The sequence below is a fragment of the Mytilus californianus genome, unplaced genomic scaffold (genome assembly GCF_021869535.1).
Source record: "Mytilus californianus isolate M0D057914Y unplaced genomic scaffold, xbMytCali1.0.p SCAF_6, whole genome shotgun sequence".
Classification (NCBI taxonomy): Eukaryota; Metazoa; Mollusca; class Bivalvia; order Mytilida; family Mytilidae; genus Mytilus; species Mytilus californianus.
Window position 1 is genome coordinate 69,202,302 of NW_026262712.1, and position 26,339 is coordinate 69,228,640.

The 26,339-nt window shown below is 31.0% G+C and overlaps 1 protein-coding gene across 1 annotated transcript in view; it reads right to left on the bottom strand.

Annotated features, from left to right (window-relative positions):
• LOC127706587 (uncharacterized) overlaps nucleotides 1–22,052 on the bottom strand; it is a 32,767-nt gene extending 10,715 nt beyond the window's left edge. The window contains exons 1-12 of the mRNA XM_052211244.1: nucleotides 21,985–22,052; nucleotides 19,869–19,985; nucleotides 19,366–19,434; nucleotides 17,908–17,928; nucleotides 15,823–15,933; nucleotides 13,575–13,700; nucleotides 12,392–12,430; nucleotides 11,416–11,445; nucleotides 7,713–7,760; nucleotides 5,337–5,547; nucleotides 1,391–1,506; nucleotides 649–687 (exon numbers count right to left, since the gene is read on the bottom strand). Of these exons, the coding sequence (XP_052067204.1) occupies nucleotides 649–687; nucleotides 1,391–1,506; nucleotides 5,337–5,547; nucleotides 7,713–7,760; nucleotides 11,416–11,445; nucleotides 12,392–12,430; nucleotides 13,575–13,700; nucleotides 15,823–15,933; nucleotides 17,908–17,928; nucleotides 19,366–19,434; nucleotides 19,869–19,910 (852 nt within the window). The 5' untranslated portion in view covers nucleotides 19,911–19,985; nucleotides 21,985–22,052. The remainder of the gene's footprint in view (nucleotides 1–648; nucleotides 688–1,390; nucleotides 1,507–5,336; nucleotides 5,548–7,712; nucleotides 7,761–11,415; nucleotides 11,446–12,391; nucleotides 12,431–13,574; nucleotides 13,701–15,822; nucleotides 15,934–17,907; nucleotides 17,929–19,365; nucleotides 19,435–19,868; nucleotides 19,986–21,984) is intronic.
• Between the last annotated feature and the right edge of the window lie 4,287 nt (nucleotides 22,053–26,339).

Sequence of the window (26,339 nt, forward strand, 5' to 3'; positions counted from 1 at the left end):
CTTGTACCGATGATAAGATGTAGTAAATGTTTTGACAAGTTTGTGATATCGAAAACCCTTGTGTAATAATTTTTCAGTAAAACATAGATTTCTTTTGCTAAAATCTAGTACGTTGTTACATATACAATAGATATACAATAGATATATAAACACCATAAGATGGTGTCACCATCTAAAAATGAATTATTTACAATAGGAAATGAAAATTCATCTCTTTTATCATAAATATTGGTATTAAGCTTCCTATTAATGATAAAGATATCAAGATCAACGAAAAGGCAGCGTTTATTCTTCGTATTAGATTTATTTAAAGTTAGTAACACTGGATAAATCTCCTTAGTGTACATACTGAAGTCGTCATTATTTAGAGCTAATATATCATCAAAATATCTAAAAGTATTGTTAAATTTTTGTATCAGATGTTGTTACGATTGGTCATGAAAACTTATACATGCATCTTATACAATACATGTAGATAATAAAAGATAAGTTTTTCCAAAATTCTATAATAAATACTACATCATTTTTTTCAAGTGATATACAAACGTTGTAATTGCTATCTTATGCATATATTGTACAACCATTGAAACAAATTTATAGTTTTATATTATGTAAAAAAAGAAAATTATGGAAAAATAATCTACTCACTTCCTTTACACATTCTATTCCTTGTTCTATTTCGTTGTCCTGAATAAACAAAAAAAAAACAATCCTATTGTGCATTCAAATGTTGTGTTGTATTGCATATGAATTCAAAAATTTAATCTCATCCTTCGCTGTGCCTTTCATTTATTTTCTAATAACTAGTTTTCCGTTTAATTGTTGTTTAGACGTAAATGTTTGATTACGCGCATAAGATCATTTCATTGGTAAACCCGTTTATACACGAAACGGTAATGTCATACCCTTAAAGACTAAACCATAGAATGCCAAGTCATGTTCAATCTTTAAGTAAATGTTCAGACTTATGTAATGTGGTACATGCATTACTTTTCTGACAATTCTATTCAGCAGCTGTAACTTATTTGTAAAAGAAAACAATATAATGAATGTCTGAACATGTATTGAACAGCACTGGATATGCTATCTTTACATTTTCATTTCAAAGTGTTTATTTGATGTTGATATCAAAATGACCATTAAGACTAATATTAGTATGTTAATGTGTGCATTGTATACTGGATGTATTGTGCATTGCTTATAAAGACTTTGGTCTTATAACCAACATACAGATCCACGTTTCAACTATCACAGCTCACCGTGCTTTATTGTGTTATTTTCAATCTGCTAGGAATTTTATTAGGAATGATTACGTAAACATCGAAAATGTAGGGGTCTATTAATTCTAAAATGTATATTTCATTTTTGTATGATCTATTAGATGACTTACTGAAATATACACTGATGAGTATCCATATGTATGTGGTAAATCGCAAATAGGAGCACACTTGTTAACTACACTTTGCAAAAAATTTGTCTCGTCTTCCTTATATATAAAACCACATCCTATTCAAAAGACAATAATGTTTGATGATTAACAGATGACACAAACAGTCCATGAAATTACATTGGAAGTTAGTAAATAACTTACTCTAAATTCATTATTCGTTAAAAACCAATATTTATGCATTTCGTTGGTCAGTTATATCATAAATTTAAATACTCATCGAATTAGAAATGTTCACCATGAAAATATGCAGAATCAACTCAACCACGAAATAAAAAAAATCATGAATATGCAAGTTTTCCTGAATCCACGACAATCAATGAAGCCATAGTAAAACATTAGAAAAGCAATGTAGTTGATCAATGTGAGTTTTTTACAGATTGAACATGAGTTTCCATTACATATAATTTTGCCATGAAGTATATTTATAATACCAATAAGTAAGATAAATCATCTGAAAATTATGCATCATATGATTATAAGACATGAGTTAATTCGACATCGGTATTTATATTGTAGAATTAAGTCTTGACAATATCTCTTCAAAATTCACACATTTAGTACAATTTTATCCAACCTGCCATCATTGCCTCATACAGATTTGGAGAAGAAGAAAACAATTATTAGTCAAACGGGGTTTTAAGCAGAATGTGTAAAAATGACTGCCATAAATAGTCCACAATCCTCACGCTATCTTGTTCAGTAAACACTATATTGATATTAGTTTGAAAGGTTTTAATACATTCCCGATTTTTCAATTTCAGGGGCCAAACAATTATTGATAATGGTAGACACAAGTATTTTGCATTGATGTGTTGATTTCGTCTAAAATTCCCTGAAAATTTGCCTTTTGTATATTCAATATGAACTATCTTTCTTTTCAGATCTCAAAACTGCGTAATGAAGTGACACCATGTTTTCTCATCTATGCCTCATATTGTATTATCATTAAAGTTAAGGGGACAGTAGTCAACGGATATAGAAATCTCGTAACTCTGTAAGGAATAGAAAAAGCAAGGAAACAAAAACCAGGCGGCTTAATGTCTGTTTTTCATTAAACATTGACCGTTATTTGTCGGTAATCAAAATTTTGCAATTGTTTTGTTTTGGCAAAATATCAGATAATTTATTACGTGTTGTGTTTAATATGATGTATCCCTTTAAGGTGGATCGGTAATATTCGACTGCGCATAATTTCACGCATAAATTACCATGCACACGAAAAGTGTGTGTCGTAAATTCACTATTATTTTTTTTTAATATTTTGATTGATTAAAAATGTTAAATTATTGTATTTTTGTCACTTAAAAATATTATCGTTATTATGTGTATCTGTGAAAGGCTAAAAATGACACTTCACCCAATTTCACCATATTTAACCATTTTCCCGCCAAAATTTTTGGTTTTAAGGCAAAATATTTTTTTTTCCTTATCGGTGACCTATATCTTTCATTTGCTTATGCTTTGAAGCTTTATTTCAGCTTTTTATATTACGGTTTTGGACCAAGTGTCACAGACAATTTTTTTGATATTCCGATAAAAATATGTCAACACCTCTATTTTTCTTATCATTTCATTGAAAAATGGTCCCTTATACATACCTGTTTAAAAGTAATATTTTGAGCTTAAATGGTCCGTGACCCCCTATTTTTTTCCGATCATTTTGATTCATTCTCTGTAAAGATTAAAATAACAAAAAATATGGCACTTCTGACAGAAACTTCGAATAGGCCCGAGCCCCCTTAACCGAGGAATCGTCAAACGGGATTTTTTTATTCATGCAATTCGTACTCTATATTGCTGTGTATTACTTAATGATGTACACCTCTGAAGAGCCAACAGTTTCTACAATTATACTCTCTTTCTTGACCTGATTTTTTGGGTTATACGACTGTAAAACTAGAAGCTCTAAAGAGCCTGTGTCGCTCACCTTGGTCTATGTGCATATTAAACAAAGGACACAGATGGATTCATGACAAAATTGTGTTATGGTGATGGTGATGTGTCTGTAGATCTTACTTTACTGAACATTCTTGCTGATTACAGTAATCTCTATCTATAATGAACTTGGCCCAGTAGTTACAGTGGAAAATATTATGTAAAAATTTTCAAAATTTATGAAAATTGTTAAAAATTGACTATCAAGGGCAATAACTCCATTAAGGGTCAATTGACCATTTTGGTCATGTATGACACATTTTTAGGTCTTACTTTGCTGTACATTATTGCTGTTTACAGTTTATCTCTATCTATAATAATATTCAAGATAATAACCAAAAGCTGCAAAATGTTCTTAAAATTACCAATTCAGGGGCAGCAACCCAACAACGGGTTGCCTGAATAGTCTGAAAATTTTAGGGCAGGTAGATCATGACCTAATGAACAATTTTAACTTGTCGGATTTGCTCTAAATTCTTTGGTTTTAGAGATATGAGCCAAAAACTGCATTTTACCCTATCTACTAATTCTAGCCATGTCGGCCGTCTTGGTTCGCGGGCGGGGTCATCAGACACAATTTTAAAACTAGATACCCTTATAATGGTTGTGGACAAGTTTGGTTAAATTTCTCCACGTAGTTTCGAAGAAGAAGATTTTTGTAAAAGATTACAAAAATTTACGAAAAATTGTTAAAAATTGACTATAAAGGGCAATAACTCCTTAAGGGGTCAACTGATCATTTTGGTCATGTTGACTTATTTGTAGATCTTACTTTGCTAAACATTATTGCTGTATACAGTTTATCTCTATCTATAACAATATTCAAGATAAAAACCAAAAACTGCAAAATTTCCTTAAAATTACTAATTCAGGGGCAGCAACCTAACAACGGGTTGTCCGATTCATCTGAAAAATTTAAGGGCAGGTAGATCTTAACCTAGTAAACATTTTTACCCCTGCCAGATTTGCTCTTAATGCTTTGGTTTCAGAGATATAAGCCAAAATCTACATTTTACCCCTATGTTCTATTTTTAGCCATGACGGCCATCTTGGTTGATTGGCCGGGTCATCGAACACATTTTTTTAACTAGATACCCCAATGATGATTGTGGCTAAGTTTGGTTAAATTTGGCCCAGTAGTTTCAGAGGAGAAGATTTTTGTAAAAGTTAACGACGACGGACGACGGACGACGGACGACGACGGACGCCAAGTGATGAGAAAAGCTCACCTGGCCCGAAAATCATTGGTGAAAACAAATCATATGTTCGTGCTCTTCTTTATTTGCTTCCGCATTTGAAAGTACCCAATTCTGATGATTTTCCCATTGTTCGTCATTTTTTACCCATTTCTTGTCTATAATCATGAATAAATCACAGTTCCCCAATAAAACTTTTGTTCATACTTTCAAAAAGGATGGAGTGGACCAATCTGAATAAATTTAAATAAAAAAAACTATAGGTAGGTGTTTATTGAAGAAAGTTTTTTTTTTAATTTTGTTGCTTCTTTGTGTCAAATTTATTATGCTGTAATTTTTTTAATGTTTCTCTAAATATACTCTAAGCACATTCATTCAACTTCTTTGTAATAAATAATTGAAAAACTACATATCTGAAAAATTTGAAATGAAGCAAATTGATATTAAATGCAGATGTTCCTGGTAAAATGTCCTGTACCCCTCACCCATTTTGTCAACATTTTAGATAATGAGACTGACTTGATTGGTAATAAAGATTTTCAAATTTTATTACCTAAAAATTACTTATTGTAAGTACACAATTTTTTCAAAGAGTTTACTTTGATTATATTATTTTTAAAAATTCATTGATTATTTTCACTTGTATTACATGTTTTGGACATAATTCCGGAACGAGATATCAACGAGACCGAAACGTCAGAAGAATGCATTCTCAAACCTAACAAGTCCATATATGAACTGCTAAAGTAACTTACTTCCAGCAAATCTTGCTACATGATTGCAGGCTTTCCTCAACATTAAATTATCAGCCATGTCATATGTTTGCGTCCTTTTATTATAGGTCCCTATCACAGAGACAACTACTCTTGGCTCACCAAAATTTTTCATTTTATTCCAGATAATACGCAATTCTTTATCTTTCTTTGATGATGATCCATCCTCTGGTTGTTCTGAAGTCTGTGACCGCTTGCGTAATAAATACGTGTTAATAAGACAGTATAATTTTACTTGTGTACCAACAAGTTTTATTTGGATTATTTACTTACCAAACCATATTAATGCCATTTGCAAACAATGTGTTTCTATTCCTTACTATAAATATAATATACCGATAAAAGATTCCATTAGAAATAATAAGGACCAGGATACAATAACGCAAGACAATTGCTTGTATAAAGTCATTAATGAATTTGTTGGTTGCTCAAAATGCCATTGAAGACAGAATACAAAGAAGATGATGCTCACATGTGAATTTATATGCATTCTTTGAAGCTTTGACTCAATATACATATAAATTTAATGTTTAATGTTAGGTGCAAAAATATTTTTCTGTTCAAGATTTTGTTTATTCTATAACACCTAGATCAAAATTGTTATGGAATTTTATGAATCTATGTTCTTTAAAAATTAAGAGGCATCCGTTATGTGCGAACTAAAGTGGTAATTGACCAATACTATCTGTGTTCCATGAAATCTGTCTTTAAAGGGTTTTTAAGTATATCATGTTAATACGATCGGCTTGATATACAATGATGGTGCGGTTTAAATAATCAATTGGTTTATTGAAATTATATCCGACTTTCATCGATTGAAATATTTTCGCAATAATGTGCAATAAAATTTATTCTTAAATACTAGTAGCGGAAAGCTTTTACAGCCTCCATTGTAGGGTTAGATGTGCATCAATAGTGTGTGATGTATAATTTACGGGCTGTTTGCTATATGACAGAATTTTTTTGTCGTACGAACTTTGAAATTCATCTGAACATTTGATAGATTTAGCTTAATGTCCATTGTTTCAGAAAAGATATTTCCCCAAAGGACTGACATTCTAGTTTGAACCAAATTTAAGGGAATATGCGATATTTTCATGCCCCTTTTGCAATATAGTATAGTAAATAAACGCAGAATGTTGTCATGTTTACACACAAAATAAAGAATTATATTTCACTATTTTAAAATACGTATTACATATATGTATGTACATGTATGACTTTGACCTATAATGGTTTACTGTCTTACAAAATATGACTTGGACGGAAAGTTATCTCATAGGCAATCATCCACTTTTTTTCTTTGATACAAGTTTAAAGCATTAACAATCCAGGAATAGAAGATGATTCAACATTTTGTGGTTCAACCTTAATTTTCATTCCTTACAGTTGAGTGCTACCTCAAGATGTTAAAGAAAAGGGTGAAATGAACGAGAACTGACGCGGATTTCTGACCCAGTGTGAAAGACAGGAAAGCTATATGCGGTGATTCTGGATTTTTGTTATTATTCATTTTTACATTTAATTTTCATTTTGCTTTTTTTTCTTATTTTTCTTCACTGTTATTGGGACTTAGTCTTCTATTATCGAAATCGTTATCAAATCAAATATATAGCTAGAACATAGCAGATTGAGCAGGCATACTGATAAGGATATACACTTTTCTTTAGTATTCGAACATTATATTGACATTGAACATCTGGTTTATAAAAGTCATTGAGTCTATAGTATTTGATTAATACAAATATGTAGAATCGTTGATTTGGATAATAAATATTGGTATGCATATACATGTTTGCATAACTAAATGTTCATCTTCAAATGCTAGATACAATGACAACAAAATATCGCTTTATTCAGATACATTGATATTCAATATTCAAAAGTGATAACCGATTTGATCTTGTTCTTATATGGTAAAGAGCTTAAAAAAATATCACTAAAAATGAAAGCAAATCATGATACAACATTTCAATTATATGGGAAGGACAAATTATGTTTTTTTGTCATTGAACTATATTGTTAATGATACTTTATAATGTTGAGCTGTACCACTATTAGTTCTGAATTTGAAATGATTCTTAATTGTATATTGTTTAACACAAAATGCCTTGTCTGTCATTCATTCAAAAATCGTTTGCGTACTTAACAATTTTATTTGCTTTTGGGTATTCGATATACAAAATTAGATATTGTGCTTCCAGTGTGATCATGGCGAACAAATCAATCGACGGCCAGTATTAGTGATATATACTTTTCAAAATAACACGATAAATGACAAACATTTTTCTCACGAATTCAAGAACAAGGTTAAATACATTCATACATTTGTTATGTAATAGTGGTGTAAGTAAATACCTCGGGTGTTTTTCGCCTTTTCTTCTTCTTTACTCTTGTCTTATCATCCTTTTTTGAAACATAAACAATTATTATCTGATATTTTATCTATTTGATGAAATAACACTCCATACATTTCGTGTAAGAAGCCCACTCTCTATTAACCGTAATCAGGAAAGCTAACAAAAAAACCTAAACATTTAGAAGCTATGAATATTTAGATAGATGAAAATAAAGATATAGTAAAGTGACATTAACCATGATATTTCGTTTTTAATGTAACAAACTTGTAATTTGTAATCAACTCACGATGAAAGGTCAAGAACGAACATTTTTTACACGATATCACTTTTTTTTTGCATATTTAGTCTTCTAAATAATACAATTCTGTATGAACATATAACAAAAATGTATAACAGAGACTATAAGTCAATTGTCAAGCACATTTCTAAATATCCTTGACGTATTTCAATAAATGTTTCTTGAAACTCCGGTTAAAGGAATGAAATGAGTGAAACTAAAATATTTCTCTGTAATCAGTTGTTAATCACCATAAAACCACATAACACATTCCAAATGAATTGTCAAACAATTGATAAGAAGCCACTTCTTGTTTACTCAAATATATCTTTGGCATGAGTCTTTTTATTTTAGGTCATTATGCCCTCGTTTTGAAAAGGTGGTCAAGGTCAAAGGTCAAGGTCATGATCCCAATTTTGACTTTTGCTTGTTTTTGCATAATTTTGTTTTAATTTTTAATTTATATATAGAAACACTGGTGCAAAATATTATCTTCAAACTGATGAAGATATGGTATGTTTATTCTGCATCGATCCAATGGCATATCATAAGAGTTAATGCCTTTGAAATGGTTCATTTTTAGGTAGATTGATTAATACTTCAGATTTGTACATGATCAAGCTATGAGGTATTTTGCAGATTTTGGTGCATATGACTTTATAAAATGTCAACTTGAAGTGACCTTGAGTTACCCGGAAGAAGTAATTTTTCACTTAATTTTTGGAAAAGTACATTAAATCCACACTTGTTTTTTTTTAATTGCCATACATAAACATATCATTTGAGACCGGAAGGAATAGTCTATAACTGGAAGTAGCCACTTATCTCCCTCATTACAGGCATTAGTGTGCTAGCGTGTATTCATTCATGATTGAATAAATATTGATATGATTATGTAATTTGTATTTTATTTCTTGTTTGAATTTATTTTAAAATAAAAATGATTTTATTCCTTATTCATAATTGTGTTTCTGTTCTCAAATAGATTAATTACGGATTGAAATTAATTATGAGTTGTACTATTCGTATTTAATTTTCACAGACTTTGACGATTGACTAGTTTCGACTTGATTATTACTCACTTCTCCTTGATTGATGGTCAGTGTTTTACGCTTGATTTGACCGCACACTTTCTGCTATTTCATTGGTTATATATCTTTTGACAATTTTTTTTTTATTGAAGTCTATAGTTAATTTTGGATTGCTGTTCAAACCGAACAGACGTTTCATATACTTGCTTTTGTCTTTATTTGCTGTTTCGTATTTTGTATTATTAGTATTGGAGGAATTCCTAGATTATGTCAGGTCAGTTTGTTTACTCATCTTTAACATTTGAGTTACGTCATTTAAGCCTTGGAATAAAGATAAACGTATTGAATGGCGAATATTTGAGCAGAATGAGTCCGAGAGTAAATGAGTTTAATGTTAACTTGATAAATATTTTTCAGAGTCTTTATGATATGTTTGTCTCCATATTATTGATTTTAAGTAAAATATAAGTCTGTGAACAGTAACGATAATTTAGTTTTTGTTATACAGATATTTGACAGAGTTCTGCATAAGACATGCAAGATGTAGATATATGTTGAGGCTTAACCTGTGTACCTCATACGAGGCAATAACGAGTGTTCTTTTGTAGTTGCGTATTATTATTTTATTATCTTAGTTATTTTTCTTTGTTTAGCTAAGCTGAGCTTAGCTTTATTAGTTAATTGTTTTTTGTTATTGGCTTAATTAATGCTTATTTTGCTTAGACTGTTTGTTTAAAGGCTAATTCGTTTATTATAATGTTTTTGCTAAATGATATATTTCTATTTTGCTCTTTTGACAATTTAAATTCTGTTTGAATGCCACAGGAAGTAATATTTGGATTAAATACAGCCCTTTGATGGTGTAAACTTCCCCAAGAAAGGTGTATGGTGTAATGGTGTATGGCATATGGTGCAATGGTAGAAAGTGTATGGTGTAAGGAGAATGGTGTAATGGTGTAACGTGCGATCGGGAATGGTGTGAATGAATGGTGTACGACATTTAAAACTATGTAAAAATATTGACAAGAACTGATCTTTAATTTTATACATTAGTTTACAATATTGTGATCAAAATTCGGTTTTTTAAATAAATAAATAATGTTCTAGTCCCACGCTTTCTTTGAAATTAAATTGCATTATGGTGTAATGTTTAAGGTGTGTGGTACAAAGGTGTTACGTGTATGGTGAAATAGCAAAGGGTGTATGGTGTAATAGCAAAGGGTGTATGGTTTAATGGTGTATGGTGGACAGTGTGATGGTGAATGGTGTTAGTGAGAAGTTTACACCGTCCAAGGACTGGAAGATTTAATTGCACATTTTGTTAATTTCATAATCTGTGACGTATTTTACATTTAATTTTTGTGAGTTTACATATTACGCAAATTTTTCAGATTGATATAATACATGTTTAGAAGAATTGATTTATATGCGTTGTTATTAAATGTGATATTACATTACAGGGTTTCGTTGATGCTTCACCAATAATAAAATTTATCCAGAATCCTACATAGTCTACTATTTATTTACGCCCAAATAGTACGACTTAATAAGAATAAACAGACTTTATATTTTTAGAATCACTGTAAATAAAGCTATCATAAGAGACCGGAAGTGACTTTTTCTAAATAGGAAGTTTGCAGGCAAAATTATATTATTATTATTGATTGATTGATTGATTGTTGGTTGCTTAACGTCCAGTGGCAAATATTTCATGCATATTCAGGACGAGCACAAATTAACAATAAATACAATAGATAGGTTCTGTAATAGAGGCTTCTGGGATTGAGGTCGGAGAAATTAAGACTGCCACGGGAAATAAGGGTATATTGGATAGGGACAGAAATTTAGCCTTGCAACAGGTCACCTACGGACCCCTCAAAGAGTTGTTGCAAGGGTTCTTAACGTGCAAAGAGCATGGCATTATCTTTACACGAGGCTTCGGATTTAACGTCCCCATTCTGACCGGACGTGGCTGCAAATTTGTACATCCCGCACAGCCAAACGGACGCCCCACTTTGACGAGGGTTTTACCGCCGGTTGGAGGAAGACCAATGATGACCATACTTCTATTCCCCAGTCACCCTTGGGGATTATTATTATTGTTAGTAAAATATACTAAATAAGGACAACATTGCAGTAAAGGTATTTTTGATCCGATACCAAATTAATGAATAATTTTAACTCTACTTTTTTAACTAGCTATATAATCATTCTGATAAATAAGAGGTAGGACAGACAAAAATATAGTTTCTGAATGCTCATCTGACTCAATGTTTTTCACGGAATGTTTTGTCCTTTCACATAAATCAATTGTAGTTACAATGTAGATTCGGTAACAATGATTAATAATAGTATGATAGTAGATTTAGATATACAGTTCAAGGTTAGCTTACGTGTCTTCCACTTGTCTGTTGGATTTCGTTCTAAATTGAATAAATTATTAGTAAGTAAAGAGATAAATGCCCCTTTTTAAAGAACATTCAGCCTTCAAAAGAATAACTATCGCCATTATCCATGATTATGAAGACGTTTGTAATATGCCCTCGATAATAAATACTGATGCCATTATTCAAACGTATAACGCAACATTCATATGCAGAAAGAACTGATTTCTATAGAAATGCCGATTGTAAGTCATATAATATTATGTTCAAGTTTGAGTTTTCCTAATAAAGATTATTCTAGATACGCGCCTTTCACCCGTAAACAACTAATTATGTGTTTTTTTTTGGTATTTTTTTTTTATTTATTGTTATTACCATTTGGTCGATTTCACCGCTTTTAAATTTGTTCTTCGTGTTGTCTCTTTTAAGATTATTTAGTATTCCTTATCATGACATAATAATTTCTCTTTTTATTTCAAGAATGCACATTCACTCATGTTTGAGCTAAAACAAGTCTATATGTAACAATTTGAGATAAGTTACGAGACATATATCTATCTTCTTGTTTGTGATAACTTACGATTAAATATAACACTTTAATGTATTTTATCATTTATAACACGTCGGGTGTCATTATTGTAGCACAACATTTTATTCTTTTCAGAGCACATACTTTCAGGTCAGTTTTTTTGGCACAGATTGAAGAGAAAGATCAATGTACTTATGTCAATATGATCAGAAAATATTATTTTACTACTTAATTCGAATGCAGAGAAATTGATATACATAACCGATGAATATAACAAAGTACGAACATACTCGAAAACTGTTGACAAATATTATCACCGCAGTTGCTTTCTCAATGTTTCTGCATCACGAAACCCTTTTACATCAAGTAAAACAATATGCAATGTATTGAAGAACAAAAAATCAAATTCCATTGAGAAATGTTACAGGTGTTGATAATCATATGAAAACAGCTTACCTCAAAAGTTGGATTCTGTTGTGTTTTATCATATACGCTCTTAAATAAAAGTAAGGAAATATAATTGTTTGATATGGTTAAATGATTTCTAATATTCATGATAGTAAAACCCAATTAACTATAAAAAAAAGGATTTCTGTTTGTGATTAAAAAAAGGATGTCCCAATGTTGATACAACGTTCACAACACATTTTTCGAATTGAAAAAAAAACAATAATGACTAGATCGAGACTTGATAAATTGATTTTGTGCATATTATACATCTGAAGAGTCAAACGCTTTGAAACTTTTTTGTTTTGTTTTGTGTTTCCTCACATTGGGCTGTTGCATTTACATCTTATCATTTAGAGAACATTAAGCAGTGACACACATATTACATTTTGTCACATGCTTAACTTACCCTACCAATATGACATGGCCGACATCGAATTGCATAAAATAATACTTTTAATTCTTATTAAGAATCAACAGTCAACAAAACATATATAAGTAGTAAGTTTGTCAAAATGTCGGAATCCTAAAGTGAAGTGGAAACTAAACAACTAATCATTGAAATAAGTAAAAGTGGAAGAAGTTTGAATGAAATCGCTTAATAAGCAAAACAGTACATGAAAGTAACTAAAAACATGAGAAATACGATATCCTCACACCAAACATAAAAAAATATTATTTCAAAGTCCCTTTTGTTTTTTTTAATTGATCCAGAACAATACCAAATACGCTTACTGCAATTTGATTCGCAGTGAAACAACCTTCACGGTTGGCATTCGGTTTATCAAGAAAATTGATCATGAAAGAATACCTAACGGTGGTCAAGCATTACGATCGGATCGTGATATATCTGGTATCTGATCGTTAATGTAATCAATTGTAATTCTATATATACTTCAAAAATTTGTAAAAAAAACCTGCCGTATTTTCAAAACGCGAAACAAACCCGAATTTTATGTCTATCTGACTTGGTACAGGCATTTTTTTATGTAGAAAACGATGTATTGAACTTTTAATTTATCAATCAGCAAACAAAAAAAAGTGTACAAATATCAGATTTTGCACGATTAAAAGGTGATCATATGATTCCTTAACAATTATTACGAAGAACACGACACAAACGCATTGAATATTTGCTTAATGAATATATATAATCAATATATCTTACGAGCATACACATAGTTTTGGTTACCTTTGAACTATCTTGAACGTCCACTTCCTCCGTCTGAATTGCTATTTCGACAACGTCGTATGTGTTGTCTGTTTGTGTGTAGGATTGTAAGACATCGACTCTTTCTGTTTGACTAGCTTTTGGATGCTAGAACATACACATTATTTTAGGTTTATGATTGCGATATATAATATAGTTTTCCCGGTCACGTTGGAGTTCTATATGTGTGATATTGGTTAGTTTTTAATGTGATCTCAATAACATGGCTATATGACGTTGAAAAAAATGAAGTGGTCAGGCATAGGATACACATCCTGACAGTGACACGGATTTTATTGATTCTTTTTAAAGCCTGTCTCATTCTATCTGTATATTGGTTTTTTATCATGTTTTTTTTCAATAAATATTCTGCATTTCATATTATAATATATGATATTTCGTATTTCAAAAGTTCTACCGGCATTACTATTAAAACTATGCAAATATTATCGAACTGTTTTGCATACCAATCAGTAACCTTAGATAATGACCTAGATAATGAAATCTCTAAGTGCTGTTCAAATTGAATAATAAGTCTTAATTAAATAATGACATGAATAATGATAAAGTGATGATGAGTATCCAAAGACAATTCTAGCGATGTTTGTCTTGTAATAATGTCTGATATATCATTAAGAGTTTACATTTTTTCGCCTTGATGCTGAAACGTATGTGTAATCAGTTAAACGGTAATCTTCAAAAATACATCTTAAGGAAGGCAAGACAAGACAGCACTACCACAGCCAAATCGGAGTTGATATCAGTGTTTCAAGATGGAGAGCAAATCCTGTTCAATATTGATTAGAATATTTCAACATAACACCAAAGTACGAATAAAAGATCAACAATCAAAATCACTACATACAACACAAGGAGGTGCGAAAGATACCAAAGACACAATCAAGCTCATTGATCGAAAATAAACTGACAACACCATGGCTAAAACAGAAAAAAACAAACCGACACTTAGTAGTACACAAGATACAACATAGAAAACTAAAGACTAAGCAACACTAACCGAACCAAAACTTGGGGTGACCTCGAGTGCTCCGGAAGGGTAAGCAGATCCTGCTCCACATGTAGCACCCGTCGTGTTGCGTATGTTATTACAAATCCGGTAAATAGTCTAATTCTGTAGTTCACATTCGTGAAAAGGGAGGGGGATTGTATTATGACATAAGGAACATATCCGATATCATCTGTGAAACGGTTATTCAGTAACGGTCAACCAACTCGTGATGGTGTCCGTAACATTTACGAAGTGATGATTTCAACTTCACCATTTTGGAACTCTTGGTTTAATAGCTGTTTCCTTGTGAGCAGCAACCCTGTGTCAAGGAAATCATGATAGGAAATACAAGTCCGGGATTATCACAAAAGACTAAGCAACAAGATAACCAACAAACATCAAACACTTCATGTTACATAAGTGCGTCAGATAAGGTAAGCAACGTCTGCTCCACATATGGAATATGGAAGAACGTTGAAAAATATACGAAATGAAATTCAACAAAAAAAAGAGACAAGCAGTCTGTAAAACACTGCACTGAATAATAAAAATACAAGTGAGGTATCAATAAAGAGTGTTACATGTTTGACATTTTATCCTCATGGGTAATAATCTCATACTTTAGTACTACGAAAATCAAGAAACAAACTTTCTGAAATAGAGAATTTTTTTAGAGTTGTTCTGTCTTATTACATTTGGTATTTTCTTCATAGTATTCATAACATCGACCAAGAATTTAATGGATATTTAGAATATGTTTAGCACAATACCAGTTGTTAATTGTTAATGTTTGGAGATAATACAGCCAAAGAATTGGACGACATGAACCAATTCTTTTTCTGTTATTCATAAAGATAATAAACAGGGAATTCGCTACCACATATCAAAATGCGCTTCCTTCTTCACGCTGTTGGCACTGATAATATTTATAAAAACCCATTTAATGTTGAAAAGATAAGTGTTTACTTCAACTGACGATGCATGAACACATAATAACACTCAACATTCGTGGACTAAACGTTTTGAAAAGGCTTGATCTATGCGATTTTTTTATTTTGTTTTGGTTTTTTGTCCTTGTTCATATGTTGCAGTTATCGTTTACCTTGCTAACGTTCAAAAAGGCACGATCCGCCATTTTTGCTATACATTGTAACATCATTCATTCAAATTTCTGAATCTGTTTATCTGTTGTGTCTTTAAAAATAGGAAAAGTGCTATTACCGATTGGTCCCTTGTTTCCTCTTTACGATTAAAGTTTTCATGTACGATTTCGTTGTTTTTACGAGTTGACATGATAATATCTTCTTCTGTTTGAGTTTCAGCGTCTCGGTGCTATAAAACACACAATGCTTTAGACAATGAAATGAACCTAAGAAAAAGACGATTGACAATATCAAGACTGATAAAAATACAGTTTATTAAGTTTCCTTCACACATCACCGGTAGTCGATTTTGACAAAAACAAATAAGGGCAAAAGCAATACTTACGAAGTTTTAGTATTCATGTTTAATCAAAGTTTGACAGAACATAAAAATCAACTTTAAAAAATATTCATTATATAGCAATTTTACTATTCAATTTTCACATCAATAAGTCAAGTTGCACTCTCATTTTTTTCTGACTTATTATCTATAACAAAGAATATGTGGTGTGATTGCTAATGAGACAACAATTTAAAAAGAGACCAAATGACACAAAAATTAACAAATATGGGTAACTTTATGGCATTCAACAATAAGCAAAATCTCTTCCTCTCTGTATTCATAATATTTAACAGTCGACAAAAAAGTCAGTAGTTCAGTTTTGTAAAACAAAACTATTTGACTGAATCATCCAAAACTTACATGATTGATTTAATTTGTACTTCATAATGAAAGGTATGTACAGTTCTCCTCTGAGAAAAGTATACTGTTAATGTAGAATGTTGGTTGATTTATTTTGTTGGTAGCTAAACGTTAAGGGGCAAATATTTCATTCATGTTCAGAACGAGTATATTTGTTCGGACGTCCGAGATATCATTTATAATCGGTGAAGATAAATCTATCAAAATTGGCGAGATGGTTTATAATTATACAACACCTTATATAGCCGGACACTGTACAATTTTTGTTTAAACACTTTGTCAAAAACAGAATCGTAAATCGATGGCAAACAAGGTGAATTACGATAAAAAATATATGTAAATTGCATAAAGTTATATTTAGGAAGACACTGTAAAACATTGGGAACGAACAATGTAAACAATGATGTTAATATCCCATCATATATAAAATATTTTCCGATGCGTTAGATAACCTTCTATCCGCCTCTATTTCAAACAAAACTTCTCTTTCTTTTATGTTAAATGCATGTATATTTGCCGATCACAAGTGTGTCATTTTATAGTCATTATTTTATGTATATAAGAATATAAAATTGTTAATGTGTATAATATCTAATAGAGTCTTGCGAGTATAGTAATTTGCTATACTGGGGAAAATAGAACAATGTTATTATTGTTTACATAATAAAAGCTCATTTCTAATATGAAAAATCCTCAGGTCTGGTCAGTAGCAGACATGTCAATAGGTCTGCAGCAGTCCTACAAAATGACCAACAACGTCTCCGGGTGCGGGAACGCCTCCGGGTGCTGGAATTTCTCGCTACATTGAAGACCCATTGGTGGCCTTCGGCTGTTATCTGTTCTTTGGTCGGGTTGTTGTCTCTTTGACACATTCCCCATTTCCATTCTCAATTTTATTAAATTTGTTTTTACATTCAATAACATAATTATTTGTAGCAATTTTTGTTTATGCTACAAACAAATTTTGTCGTTTACAAGTATTTTTTGGTTGTCAGGGAAGTATTGATAGGAGAAACCAGATTTCTTATCAGATTGATTTAGAAGCTTGCTACGATAAGGAAGATAATTGAACCTGATATCAAGTAGAATAGTTTACGTTTTTTGCTGCTAGCGGTCGCAGATATGTCTCCCTCCCTCTCCCTCTCTCTCTCTCTCTCTCTCTCTCTCTCTCTCTCTCTCTCTCTCTCAGCACTACGCGGTCGCTGCACTCATATTTATCTTCATAATAAAACCAGCATTAAATGTTCAAAGTTACCTAAATGGCATAATGGTCACTGTATCAACAAGAGATATTTTGAAAAAAGTAAGTATAATATAAAGGTTATTGGGTGTGAGATATAGGCTTCTTCAATATACTGGTTGTAATTTGTCGGTAAGTAATGCTGTCGGATGCCATTACCTTCACCATGTTCACACTACAGTATATTGCTTAAATCTTTATATAGAAGTGTAAATCTTTACCTTGAGTCTCCTCTTCTTTTCCTTTTTAAGTAGAATAATGATCAATAAATCACGAAGTAGTTTGTTTTAAAATTCTCATTATTCTTTCATGTTTGTTGTTTCACCGAAAGGATTTTTCATTGATAAGACAAAAAAAGCAACATAATATGTATGACTGTAAAGAACACAAAGTTAATATAACGGAATGATAATACTGTATGTTTTATTATTCCTTAAAGGAGAATGAACCCTTTTATTACCTGGCAGATTGCGCGTAGAAAAATCAGCTGGTTTGTAATATGCTGCTTGTAGGCAAAAACTTGTTCGGTAATTATCAGCATAAATCTTTTATATAGATTAGACCGTTAGCTTTCCCGTTTGAATGGTTTTACACTAGTAATTTTTGGGGCCTTTTATAGCTTGCTGTTCGGTGTGAGCCCCGGCTTCGTGTTGAAGACCGTACTTTGGCCTGAAAATGGTTTACTTTTATGAATTGTTACTTGGACGGAGAGTAGTCTCATTGGCACTCATACTACATCATCTTATATCTATTGAAGCAAAAATAACACTTTTCAATTTGCCTGTCAAATTAAACTTGAATGTTGTCGACATTTTGTTTGTTGTTATCTGAAAAATATGGCGGCCGTCTCATGATTTTACTCAATATTTATAAATTAAGATTTAATCTTATGTCTAAATTGTCTTAAATATGTTTTAAATGTTTACTGATAACAATCATGATAATAATTATAACGATACGAGTGGACTGATATTGATGACAGGATTTCATGTATAAATGAAGTCTTTAAAAATCTATGCGAATAATCCTGACCAAAATATAAACACATTCTTATAAAACAGTGTAACAAGAACACATATATATTGTAAGTAACTCGTGGGTCTAACAATGTATATCATTCACTAAAATTATATTTATTTGAAATAATGAGCTATACGAATTAAGCTTTGGGTTCACAAACATTTTCATGAGACTTCTGAGTTTCCCAAATGTTTTCCAAATCTAGTTACCATGATATGAGTAGAGAATAAAATGACTTACAAATTTTAAGGTAAAATCTGCTGCTCAAGTATAGGCGTAGGGTGGAGGGGATGGAAGGATATGCAGAACTTCATTATTTTATTGAATTTGGCTTGTCATGTAGATCATATTCCAATCCTTATATAATTCTTATTTCATAATTTAATAACTTTTTTTTTCAATTGTGTAATAGATATTTACATTCACAGTGCCTATATCATTGAAACAGAAATGCGTTTTTATTTTACCAAAATCAGGAACACTCATGGCCAAATATTTGAAAAGCAAATATGTATGAGACCTGAATTCAGAGGAAGTCCAAAGGTCAAGATCATTGGTGACCATTGATGTGTTATGACATATATTTAAGTTTGTATCTTAGCTTATGTAATTGTAAATTATTACAATCTCCTTTTTCATTGTATTTATAACAAACTTACCGGATACACTTTGCTTGCATACTCTGAATTGTTTGGGAAATATTTCGTATATCTTAAGGAACTGGTAGGCTAAAAGAGAATTAAATATCTTGTTATGAAAGACTTCTTTGAAAGGGTCATCTGATATACAAAGGTGACAGGTTTGATACAAATTACACGTGATGGCAGATGTTCATCATGGAGCTGTTAGTATATCCCTTCACCATATCATTTTTTGTCATCCATTTATCAGTATTAGATAATTGAAATTATGTATGATGTACATTTTAAATTTTGGATCACTAAGTCATTATATATGAAAAAAGCTGGTACAACAGGACAAGAAAAAAACTAAATATATGTGAAAAATTCCGTTAATGAAAATGATAAATGTAAAATATTATAAACTGTTATAGAACCTTGAGTAATAGTTGTTTCAAACGTGGATTTTGATCACATTCATCCTGCTCATACTTTAGTATAGACGAATTATGACAATGTGTTTTACTCTGTCTAGAATATACCTTTAGATTTAGCACATTCGCTAGTCCTGGTTTGAATGCCATTATGCAAGTCTCTGTTTATAGGGTCTAATGTAACATACAGTCACCGATACTGTGGCATTGTTCATATGACTTTTCCTGAAATATATCATTTTGCACAGTTAATTCATTATATTTGAATGATACTAAGAGGTTTCTGAAAAAAGGACCAAAATATCGTTCACAATCAGAATTAAAGTGGGAAGAGATTCGTCAGGTTATTAAAGATGCTTTTTCATCCTATGATAAAATCGGGAGAAATCTCACAAAAAGTCACTTGATTCCTACTTAAATAAATATTTGAATATTAATACATTTCATAAGAAATTTAGAAATGTATCTAAATAGAGCTAACGAATGCAATTCAACACTGTAATTGAATCTTTGAATATTTATTTTGTTATCAGTTAATTCAAATCATACTATATATTATTTGCAAACACATATGCACATTCACGAACTATAAAATGTATAATATGTCGATACCTATATTTTGGCATAGCACAATATTATGTTTTGTTTTTCTTTGACTGTTAATGATGTCCTTGCACTAAATCCATTTGGTGTTTGATGTACTAAAATTTAACCAGAATTTAGATTGATCGGCAAAACAGGTATTTACCCTATTTGAAAAAGATTACCGAATATTTAAATTTGATTGACAGAAAATAAAACCGTTTTTCAATTTATTTGTTATCCATTTCAAATAATTTTAATACCAGTCAAATAGACTGCGGTCATTAAGGTTATTTTAAGATATAATTAAGCTACGTCAAACTAATTAACCACGCCCAAGTTGTTATAAATCAAACTGATGATAAGTCCTTTTAAACTTTAAAGTGTTCCTTCTTTTCGTAAGGTTAATCACTCAAACAGAACAGCATCCCCGTTAATCTATCGTAATCCATTGAAAACGTTATCAATTTTAGACAGATAAGTACCACCAATTATTATTCACAATTAAAAGGAATGAATGACAAATACGTGTAAACTGAGTAGCTGATAAAGTTATTGATACCTTATTTTTAAAATGCAGCAAATCAGTTTAAAAAAAAATTGAAGAAAATTAATGAAATGTGATTTGTCAATATGTCTTTTTGATTTTTCTTTGTTTGGCATATCTTATTTTTTTATATAGTTGTTAAGATTATAACACAATGTTGACCGCTACAAATGTATACCCCTATTTTTTACATGTTTACCTATTTTGTCTGTTTGTTTTTTTTAACGCAGCTTCGTCAATATAATGGAATTTGATGCAACTGTCATACAAGTGACAGGTTTAGCTAGCTATGGAACCAAAATTAATTCACATATTTTTTTCATAAGAAAATGCCTGTTCCAAGTCAGGAATATGACAGTTGTTTTCCATTCGTTTTGATGTGTTTGATGGACAAAAATGGGCAAGCAACGTAAAAAGACATAAAATGTTGATGTGACAATAATTTGGATCTGGCAGCCACTAACACTAAGTATCGGTTCAGTAATTCATGATGGTGACCATAAACCTTTTGCAGCGTCGAGTTCAGTGGCTCATCATCATTTGTAAGAACAGTTTTCGTGAAAAGATAACACTCATATTATTAAAGTCTGTATAGAGGTAACATGCAATGTCTTTTATTTAAATGAGATATGTTAACACCGTACGCTTACAGAGGGTATGTTTTTGGTGGGTAAAGGGAAGGTTTTAATTGGAAAGTAAAAATCATAACGTTAATCTGGGATTCTTATTTGAAGTCGTTCATCCAGAAAATATCAAAATATTAACCAGACTTCTATTTCGTAAGTATCTTCAATGTCAATAAGATGCATGCGTGTAAGCATTCATTTTCATGTGTATTTTTTAGTGACAGAACATCATAAATAAATATGAAAGAGAAATTAACAGACTTTGCAAAATGGGTGTTCTTTATATTTTCAGGAGGTTCTAAAATTTAACAAAACTGAAATAACTTCAACACGAATTGCTTAGCTTTTTGGGAGTGTATCATAAAATAAAGATCAAAACTGGTTTGTCAGTGGATAAATTTTTAGGTTCACTACGTTTAGAATTAATGCAATACAATCTGATTTTCTCTAATAAACTGAATAGTCTTACCTAACAAACTGCTTGCAGAAATTTCCACAACTTTCAAATCTTTTCGTTTTACATTGAGGAAAATCCTTGAACATGTCAGGACAAAAAACATTACATTAAAATGGAATCTCCAAAAATAGATATACCAATCAATATAGTATTGAAAAATCAAGAAAAATTTTACACAACTCTTTTCATTTGTTTTATGCAGCGATTACATTCGTCGACATTTAAACAGAATATCAATAAGACCTGTATTAATATTCTATCGCTAGAAAAAAAATCATTTGTAGTTTGTGAAAAGAAATGTTATCTTTTGGATATCGTAATTACATGGTCTAGAAAATAACAAAACGCGTAGATGATTAAAGTACACTGACAAAATGAAAAACCAAAAATTTTGTTTTGATTGTTTGTTGTGTATAATAGACAAAATTAAGTACATATGTATCTTGATTACGATAAGTGCAACTCTATTAGTTTCTTTTTAAACATGTATTTTTTTTATTCAACTACCTATTCAAAACACATAGTTTTATGCAACAGAGATTTGTCTTTGAAACTGTATGATCTCTTCAAATTTAATTTTTAAGTTCAACTGTCGAATTTGATTAATATGGAGTGAATACAACGCGAAAACATAGACTAGCATCAACATCACAGAGGAAAAGAAAACAAACATTTTTATCATCGTTTCAAGGACATCATTCGGAAATATAAATCAACATACAGACATCTTTTACTTTAAGGTTTTTCACATCCAATTTAGTATGTTTATATTCTTTACAAAGCACAAAAATGTCGGCATTCACCTCAAACGCTAACAAAACCTTTAAACAGATTTTAATAAAGGGTTAAAGTTACGATCCTGTTGTCAGGTCATTAAAGATGGGATATTTGGCTTTAATATTGATTCTCTTTAAATCGGAAATAAACACAATTATTCTAAAACCATTTGTTGGCATGATACGGGTTATGTTCTTTTCATATATTTTATGATGGTATGATACTAAACCCCTAACGGGAGAGATTATGCTTGATTTGCATATGATGAAGACAAAATCTGTCAATCAGTTTAATTTAGGTTTGGAGCTGGCATGTCAGTAACTGCTAGTAGTCCTTTGTTAATTTATTGATCATTTTCATTTTGTTTAGTTGTTTTTTTTTTTTTGTTACCTATTTTGACATCTGACTCGGACTTCTTTTAAAAAAAAGGTTTTACTGTGCGTATTGCTTTGTGTTTGCTTTTTCTAAATTGCCTAGAGGTACAGGGGGAGGTTTGATATCTCAAAAACATGTTTAACCCCGTCGCATTTTTTGCGTCTGTCCAAAGTCAGGAGCCTCTGGCGTTATGGCAAGCCGTTTTTATCAAAAATATGTTAAATTTATTTTTCGAAAAAATTACGCACTGAGAATTTAAAAAAACACAACGAGATGACAAAACCTAAAAACACACTGAGAATTTCAAAATAGACACACTGATATAAAAGAAACGGAAAAACACACACTGAGAACTTGAAATTACACACTAGGAATTCATAAAAAACGAACTCAGTTTACATAAATCGATAACGCACACCGGAATTGAACATTACACACTGAGATTTAAAAAAAAAAGACACACTGCTATGAACCGAAATAAACTGAAAAACACACATTGGAAATTTGAAATTGATAACTCAGAGTTGTGTGCACATTTTATGCGTTCATATCTCATTAGCATATATGTTCTGAATTTATTGTAAGCTTAAAACAACTAGGGGACAGAATTCGTTAGTCCTTCAATTTGTCGCCAAATGTTTTCAAAAACATATTAGAAATACAATATAACAGAAAATCGTCGTTATTATTAAAAGACCAATAGAACAAGAAAAATACCCACTTCCTCTTATTACAAGATATAATCAATATTACAAAATATAATCAAAAGGTGAAAAACTTTATTAAAATTAATCATATGAAAACATTTGAACTATCAAAGAGACATACAATGCAGTGAAGTTTTTACCAAAGAGTCTATTATAGCATATAAACGTAACAAACATATTCAAGATTACCTTGCGAAACGAAGGTAACAGCTAATTTAAAGACTTTTGAAAAGGGACCCATGCTGAAACAGTTTTAAGCAAAAAAATCCCGATACACTGTTAGTAATATTCTGAATTATAACAAAGTCAGGAATAAGAGTAAGCAAAAAACGATGTTAAGTCTTAAAATTTATTGCAAATGTTGGTTTGAGGAATCGCATTTTCTCATAATGACGAGAGTTCGGGAGACCAATATTCTGTTGAATTATTCATCCCATGATTATTCAAAAGTAATTTGCCGTAATCAATACAGTATAAGAACAAGTCTACAATTATAGGGTCACACGTACATGTATATATGAATGCCTACAACATTTCGATCAATTGATAACCGAATCGTACATGCATGTTGTTATTGAGAACATGATCTCGTTAAATCATTTTATCACAGCCCCTGTAAAAGAGAGGCGAAAGATACCAAAAGTACATTAAACTATTTATCGAAAAACAAAAACTGACAATATCATGACATGAAAGTACAAACAGTAAAAAAATTAAAAAAATACGGGGTGAAATCAATTGCTTCAGAACGGTTTACATATGCTGCTTTTTAAATATGGCACCCGTTCTATGCTCATCAAGTTACGAATCCGATTATTTCCTTTTTTTATAACAGTGTAAGGCCCTATACAAATACGTGTTGCATCAAAATTAATCTGTAATCAGATTTGAATGAACCATTTATCCAATGTAATTAAGAACATTTCAGACAATTGGCTTGCATTCAATTAAGGAATTACAATTTAAATGTTTACCTTAAAGTAGTCTAATTTTGTCTATATTCTTCAACAAGGAAAAGCAACTGAACAGTACCAAATTCAATGCAAGCAAATTATCTAAATATTACTAAAAAAAGATGATTACTATATATGAACAGTTATGAGTAGTCTTAATTTCATATCCTGTTGATGCTGTTAGCCTTGCACAAAAACATTTGTTTTAGAGACTGATGATGACGTATTTACATAAAATCGATTGGTAGTGTATTCACTTTATTGATTTAGTTTTATATGAGAATACATGATATATGTATCAGTTGTACAATAACTGCAAGTACTCCTAATATCGGTGGGTCGTTTGTATTTTTTACGTTGGATATTTTCTTCCAATTCCGACAAGCCATTTGCAACAGATTTTGACGGTTTGTGCTTACATATATGGTGTGTTGTTAGACCACTGTCCCAGTTAAGGTGACAAGAGAGCTTACACACACGTTTATAACTGCGCAACATGTGTCTTTCTCATTTCAGAAACCCTTTATTCAATGATTGTGGTGTTGATTCATTTTTTCCATTTTGTTTTTGCTTAAATTTGCCTTACGCCGTTAAATTTGTCGTTTTAAATTTGTTTCACGATCTTCATGTCGATACCATTTACAGCTGACTTTACGATATAGGTAGTTCTCATTGTTGTTAGAGGCATTGTGTAACCATTTGTGTAAGTAATCAAGCTATTATATCACTAGCCTTTCAACACTGAGGTTGTCAGTTCGAGTCTTGAATCTTAATTGACTAGGACTGTCAGTTTTAACACTGAATAAAAGTGGTTCTATCCGGTCACTGTTTTATTGAAAGTGTTTTGCTGTTTTGTGAAAGACATCTGATACCTGTCGTATCCGTTACATGCTAGCTGATTACCTCGAAATAACCAAAAGTGATAATGAGCAATGCGATAAACACTAATCAAATAATCAATCATTGGTGTGCGGAAACCTATTATTGCTACATTTGTAATAGCTATAGTATTTGTTGAATGGGAAATCATACCACATTTACAATTCTATATCAATGATCTAATTCAATCTTTGTCTTTTATGATACATATACTAAGAGCTACCATGTTATGTTTGTTTAATTCAAAAATATTGTATTATAAATATGAATGCCAGTCTCGCTTTCCAAATACGCAAGAATGTAGCCAAAAATCACACACGCAATACCACATACAAAGTGTATAAACATTTAACTCAGAAACAGCTGGTATAGTGTGTGTATTTATTTAGACTCAAGGGTACTAAAACCTTCGTGATTCGATACAATTTTTATTTAAGTAATAACTTATAGAAAATGACCACATGCATAGTCAGTACTGACTGGCAGTTTTTTGCAATATATTGGTGAAAATATCGTAAATTAAAAAAAAAACAGAAGTATATAGGCAGTGACATTTATCCGATGACTTTTACAAATCAGCGAAACACTTTAAAAAAAAATAACAAGTTGATAGAATCTTCAAAACAACGTTTAAATGAAATAAATGCTATAAATAAAAGATATTTGTTACTGCTTT